The 7,650-nt window shown below is 31.4% G+C and overlaps 1 protein-coding gene across 1 annotated transcript; it reads left to right on the top strand.

Moving 5' to 3' along the window:
* The first annotated feature begins 247 nt into the window (after nt 1–247).
* LOC140810949 (ethylene-responsive transcription factor ERF027-like) lies at nt 248–1,337 on the top strand. The gene has a single exon (XM_073168882.1). The coding sequence runs from the start codon at nt 333–335 to the stop codon at nt 1,008–1,010; it is 678 nt and encodes a 225-aa protein (XP_073024983.1). The 5' UTR covers nt 248–332; the 3' UTR covers nt 1,011–1,337.
* The last annotated feature ends 6,313 nt before the right edge of the window (nt 1,338–7,650 follow it).

Genomic DNA, 7,650 nt, shown 5'->3' with positions numbered 1-7,650 from the left:
TTTCCATCACAGAAAATGATGCTTGAACACAATTGGATGGCAACTAATGATTATAGATTATCATGCGAAATATCAAAGGTAGAGAGAAAAGCCTATTAAACACATGCCTTAATTCTGACAGCTAATTCTTAGGTAGCTTCAAATACTGACATCACAAAAAAAGAAGAGCAGATTCACTTCGGCCACGAACTTTCCGCGTATTATCTGACGTTATGGTTTCCCTTATAAACGAAATTTATCACATAACTTTTTTCAAACATATCCAAATTAAGTATTGTAATAAACCTTATGCTAAAATAAAGTTTGACCTTTTTTATTTTAATTATTAATGCATGGCTAATCGAGGCAGGAGACAAAGTCCAAGTCAAATAAATCCTTTTATAGTAGTCCCCAACCCCGAAGACCAAGGCTACTACTATAATGCTCCTTTCTCATACAGTTACGACCAAGAAAACTCCTCACCCACTCCCCCGCCGCCGCAGCATCACAGTGCCGCTGCCCCCTCCCCGACATCCGGGCGCCACCCGACTTACTGTGGGATTCGTTGCCGAGGCGGGAAATGGGTGTCCGAGATCCGCGAGCCCCGGAAAACCACTCGCATATGGCTGGGAACTTACCCCACCCCGGAGATGGCGGCCGCGGCGTATGATGTGGCGGCGTTGGCTTTGAAGGGACCGGATGCGAGGATCAATTTCCCGGGGCTGGTTGCTTCGTACCCGGTGCCGGTTTCTCAGTCGGCCGGGGACATAAGGGCCGCGGCAGCAATGGCTGCTGCCGCTGCAGCCGGGGCTGGAGATGCTGGGGGTGGGACTGGAGCCCAGATAATTCCGGGAAACGAAGGTTCCTCGAGCTTTGCGACCAATTATGTGGATGAGGAGGAGTTGTTTGACATGCCTCAGCTTCTGGTGGACATGGCGGGGGGCATGCTTCTCAGCCCTCCACGCGCGGCCGACGACTACGAATACCCGGATAACAGTTCGAGAAACGACAATCTTTGGAGCTATCCTTGACAAAAATATGGATCAAGAAAATTAAAGAACCTGAGCCAAATTAACAGAACCTAAAAAAATTAAATATATAATTAAAATTATATATATTATAAATATATATATATATATCCAGAATCTAGATATGTATAATATATGTATCGTGTGTCTGTGGAATTGGAGTTGCCATTATAATGGACGATTCCACCTTTTGCTTTTATCTTGGTTTTCTGTGTTTTTTTCAGCATTAATGAGCTGAATTATTGGTTTTCCCCGCTTATGGCGGCGGTTTCTTGCTTTGTTTGCTTTTGCTCAGGTTCTTAATATCAATGGAAACAAGTTCTGTTGCTACGTACTGACTGCTTCTGAATGAACAAATTAAATAAAATACTCTTATATAGTTTAAGCTGACAGTCAATATCAATATATTTCAACTTCAGTTTTATTTCTATAATTTATAGAAATAAATTATGCCCTCGATCGGCCCCATGCATTAATTAACTCATCCATATATCAGTCAGTCGCTGAAATCTTCCTATAAAATAAATTCAACACCTATAATACGTTGTTGGGGCTCATCTTTAAATTAAGTAGGACCTTCTTTTGTCGAAGGATAAAATGGGACCTTTATATATTTTCAAATATTTGTTTATACGAAGCTTCAAGATTCAAGAATGCGACCATTCTCTTCTTTTCCCATATAGAACTTTCGATTTGAGAAAAGTCACATGCAACAGTAATTTCGCTCGAAGCTGTAATTCTAACCCTGACACGACATACATAGATATCCATTAAAAAATTCCAATTCTATAGTGTTTATCCGCAAAATATATATGTTACTAATATTTATACAAGCTCATACAGAATATTACGAAGAATCGAGCAACACAACAAACCCTTGATCTATCCATCCCAAAAAAACTTTGACCTTCGTGGAAATGGAGAAGTCCAAGGATCCCTTTCGTTGAACCATTGGGTATTAATATATTAATCAAATATAGTTTGATTAATTAAGTTTCATACCGAATTATTCGATCCTACACTTCAGTATTCATTCAATAATACAGTAGAAGTTAAGAAATATTTTTCACGTTAATCAAGGTATTACACCAGATTTGAATTAGCCCTTCGAACACTAGGATAAGATCGAACTAACCATTTTATAGCTGAGTAAATAAATTTCTTGGATGATAAGTATGACAAAATCGGCATATGTGTACTGATTATAAGTTTAATCAAGTGGAAAATGGTGAAAGGGAACACAATATATTATTTATTTATATCAAATAAAACAGTGGAAAACATTAATCGTGAATATTAAATATTTTGTGAGATAGTTTCATGAATTTTATCTATAAAACGAGTCAATCATATCATATTTATAATAATAAATAATATTTTTGACATAAAAAAAATATACCCTTTCAAAATTACTCAAATAAAAATCAAACGTATCACAAAAGATTTTGTGTATTGTGAAAGAATGCTAAACCAGTCAAGAACTTTGAATAGTTTCAATGAAAAGATGGAGTGCATAGACATAAAGGAAGCTTCCAACAGCAGCATCATCATTATTTTCTTTTGTGTATAGTAGATTTTTTTCTAATTATTTTTTATGAAAATTAAAATTTGCAGTTAAATGATTAAAAAGCATATTTAAAATGGAGTGCTTTTTATGATGTCCAATAAGTTTTTTAACTTCAGAATTTTAGTTTCAAAACTTTAGAATTGACTATATATATTTGAATTTAAAAAAAAAGTGGTAGAAAAATAAAATCACTCCCTTATAAGCATGACACCAAGTTGTATTTTTTGCTTTCATTTTAATTACTATCAAAATTCTATAATTTGTTGTGTAGTGGATTTGAGATCCGCCTTGTTTGTGTTAGATCGAAAGATTTGGAATTGTGAGAAGATGATTTGAAATACATGGATTCCAATTGACTAAGTCGGAGAGTTCACCTCGATTATATTTGAATCGAAGAATTAATATTTAACTAATGTAAATACTATATAAATTCGTATACCGTGTAAGCCAACCTACTACGTATGATATAGTGTATTGTGGAGTATCTAGCTAGTTTGCTAAAATATGTGTGTGTGGGGCAATAAAATAAGTAAGTTGCCAAATTTAGAGCGCACAAAGCAAAAGATATATAAAGTCGAGAGTATCTAAGTTTCCTATTATGGTACGGACTGATCTTCTCGATTTAATTAGGAAACCAAAATGGAATTTGGAAAATAATTTTAGTAACGAGACGTGAAATTTGTCTCCATCGAGATTTGAATTCGATGCATTTATTGAAAGTTGTGCCACTATTTATGTAAATAATCTTGTTATACAGTATATACATTAGGACATAGTTTGGTACATATGATAGGATAAATATGTGATATATAATATAAGGATAAGTTAAGGATAAATAAAAGGTATGTTATTATATTTAAGGCAAAAACTTGTGTGAGACGGTCTCACGGGTCATATTCGTGAGACGGATCTCTTATTTGGACTATCCATGAAAAAGTATAATTTTTTATGCTTAGAGTATTACTTTTTATTGTGAATATGGGTAGGATTGACCCGTCTCACAGATTAAGATCCGTGAGACGGTCTCATATGAGACTCACTCTATATTTAATGTTTGATATGACTTTAATAAGAGTGATTAAATTTATATATTAGATTGTAATGACAAAATTAACCTTATCATAATAAATTTTATAATTTCAAAGTTGTTGCTTGAGTTCATATTTTTTATATGCTCATGCGTCGATAGTGCTTGCATGATTTATTTATTTTTACCTAATTTTATATATTATATAATATGATAATTGAGCTCTTGATTTTGTGAGTCAAGTCAAATATCAATTTTTAAGGTTAATCGAGTGATACTAATAATTTTATAGAGATTTATAAAAATTATTTATATAATTATCTCGAATTCATTTATATAATTATCATATTATATAATATATAAAAATAAATAAAATATTTATTTGATTTTAATTTATACCTACTAGCATAGATTTATAAAAATCATTTATAAATTGATGGTAATTAAGTCATTTGTAATGTATTTTATCATTAGACTAAAATTATCACACCTAATAGAAGGGATATTTTATTCTTCTAAAAAATTATTTATCAAAGGCCAATGATATTATCATGGGCTTTTTAAAAATGTACCAAACATGGGATAAAGAGGATTATTTATCAATCTCTCCTTTATCCCATGTACCAAACTATGCCTAGATATAATAACCAATTAATACAATTGTCAACTGTTAGATTTTACAATCTCAATATATTTGTGGTTTTAGGGTTATGTCTGCATACGTGGACCTCATGATCCTAAATGAATCGAAACTTTTGGATCCTGCATAAGATCTTATTGTCTTATATTACATAGAGAGATTTACTCTCGATTTTTATTTTATATAAAATGATCTGTTGATCATTTCACTTGAAAATAAAAAATGTTAAATTCGTCAATATTTTTATTTTACGGTGAGATGATCGACTAATCATATTGTACAAACACACCGAAAATAGAACGTCCGGTGTAACATGTATATCTTCCGAATGGTTTTTGATGTGATCTTAGTGAAATGGATGAGCCGGGTAAGGGTCTTCACTGGATCAAATCAATAATAATTTAGTGTTTAGAAATTTGAGTGAAGATAATGGTTTCGATAACACCTGCAAACAAGAAAAAAACTCGTGAATGGGCGTCGGAGGAGTGTCCGGTGTAACCACTCCGATACTTAAGTTAGCAGGTTGAAGAATGAAGAACACAAGCTATATGCGAGGATATATGTATGATTGAGAGTTTGAAGATTTAAGACCTCTTAAATGATATGCATACCTGCTATTTATAGGAGAAGATGTGGTAGGTACCTTGTTTTCAGTGTTAACTACTAAATATGGCAAATCGACTGACCATACTATAGTTTCTGATGACTTCTAGAACACTCCAAACCCATGTTGCTCTGATAGATTAGACAGCCCGTATCAATCACACTTGAGTGCGGTGCAATTCTCGAGGTAGCCCGGGAGGTAAGGTACCCGAGTGCTTGTATTAGAGCTCGTGCTATCGATTTCCCGGGAGGAGAAGAAAAACCCGGCTAGTGAGGAGAGTACCCGGCATATTGGCTCTGATCTGGACTATCTAATTAATATCTCGGGTTATCAATGACCCGGATCTTTATGAGCATATCAGTTTTGTTGTGGATTAATTGTCGAAGGCCTGTTATGCTCCGATTTAAATTATTTTTTTTTTCATTTCTTTGACTAAAAGAAAAACAACTCTATTCAATAGTCAATATGAACGAAATATAATCATATAGTACAGTTAAATAAACATGTTAGAACACAAAAAAACTAGCACGTAATCATCACAACAAATATGTATTTGTTTCGATAACTCAACGTTCTTGAAAATTAAATAAATCTTAGGTCAATATTATTTCACGTAATTACTTTGAAAGCTAACTATATTTCTAATTAATTAAAGACGGATTTCATTAAAATAATAAGTTTAAGAATATATATCGGGTAAACCCACCAACTAGTAATTAATTAATAATGTAGTCTAAAATTACAAGTTAAAGAAAAATAAAAAGGCAGCTGGAAGCAATGACTGCTTACTAATAATAATTTTTCATTTCCAATAATATATTTAACTGAGAACCATCGTCATGGGTTACAAACAACCTTTATATATACTAGTAACTGTGGCACACACGTTGCGTGTTTCCTGAATACATGTGTATAATATATTAAATATTCATGATATTACAACATAATGACGTCACAACATAAAGAAGAGAATTTATTTTTCACGGTGGCTAGTTTAGAGAAGAAATAATATTATTTTTCATGTGAGCAGTTTCTTTATGACGGTGAATATAATATTAAGAAAAATTATAATATAAAAAATGAGAAAGGATAAAATAGGAAAGAAAGTTGGTGTCCTCATAGAACGGTTATTATTAGGGGCTCAACTATAATAAAATAATAAATAGTAAATATAAAAAATTAAAAATAGTAAAACAGGAAAGAAAGTGGTATCCTCATAGAGCGGTTATTATTAGGGCCTCATACTTAATATATATATATATATATATATATATATATATATGGTATTTGTCACACACACATATGAATGTACCAACTTTAGACCTAACAAAAAGAAGAGGTTTCATCATGAATAATTTCTACAAGATGTTTCCCTAAGGGCCCTTCTCATTAATTCAACAAGGGAGCCGACATGAATTTAGCAAATAATTGTATTAATTTATCAAGATCAATATGATTGTTATTGAGCTTCAATTTATTGAGTAAGTTTCTTGTGAGACGGTCTCATGAATCTTGAGACGAGTCAACCATATCGATATTCACAATAAAAAGTAATATTATTATGTAATTTTTTTCATAGATGACTCAAATAAGATATATGTCTCACAAAATACATGTGAGACCGTCTTACACAAATTTTTGTTCAATTTATTTATGCCTAGTTTCTCGAAACCGGTTTTTCGATTTTATCAGAACAATACGATTCCTGAGAAAATATTTACATAGTAAATCTTGTCGAGTTTAAATTGTATCGATAGAAATTTTTATTAAATTTTCTTAATTTGTGCCTATAAATACGACCATATATTTATGTAATATTAAGGATTGGCATTTGAATTGTCACCTTAAATATTTTACAAAAGCTAAAACTAAATGGTCAGTTAATTACATGGTAAGAACTGTTCCGAAAGCGGCTCAAAATGAGAAGTCGAAAGCATACCTAATTCCACTTTTGGTCAATATAAAACTTAATTAATTTTATTTTGTGGGTTCCTTATTTTTAATAATAATGCTTTGTTTATTTATTTTAGTAAATAATGATTCATGCTTGTTATTGGACCAAAATTTGGGCAAAAAAATTCGTTCACTTTGGCATTCATTAATATCTCAAATATTAAATAAAAAGGTAAAAAATTAAAAAGAACACAAAATATATAATTCTAGTGAAACATTTGCATAATACGATTAAAAGAAAAACTTAAATATTTTATTACATCGCATCATTACCACTATATTTTTCTATTATATAATTAGACTTAAAAACGTGGCTTCGTGGTTGCCAATAATTCCAGGTCAAAAAATCATTTCACACAAAAATACAAATGGACAAGAGGATTCCTCGTCGCCCAAATTTCAAACTATCAACATTCATACATTGGATGTAACACTTTCTTTTTTAACAAATAAAAATAATTATACATATTTATTATTCTCATAAAAATATCAAGCTAGTTTTGAAATATCTCAATACGTTTAACATTTTCAATTAATCATTTAAACTATAATAATCGTAATATATATGATAACATATAATATAATTTTTTAAAATAATAATAATAATATAATATAGAGATTATCAAAAAATATATAATATTGATATATTATATGTCGTACGAATATGTCACAAAAATTTAATGTTTTGTAGTATAAAATAGTATGATAATTAAACTGTTGACAAGTATGCAAGCACACGTGTTGAACACTGACAGCAGCATTAAATACTTGTACCTTGCCCCCTACAGAACAGCATTAAATTATAATTTTACTCTAATTTAGGACGTGGTACAATCCGTGGGCAGTCACCCC

The sequence above is a fragment of the Primulina eburnea genome, chromosome 1 (genome assembly GCF_022965805.1).
Source record: "Primulina eburnea isolate SZY01 chromosome 1, ASM2296580v1, whole genome shotgun sequence".
NCBI lineage: Eukaryota > Viridiplantae > Streptophyta > Magnoliopsida > Lamiales > Gesneriaceae > Primulina > Primulina eburnea.
The sequence above is the reverse complement of the archived record's forward strand: the minus strand, read 5'-3'. Positions and strand labels throughout refer to the sequence as shown.

Excerpts from the sequence above, each read along its gene's own strand:
- LOC140810949 (XM_073168882.1), top strand. The coding sequence starts at position 333 with ATGGCTAATCGAGGCAGGAGACAAAGTCCAAGTCAAATAAATCCTTTT.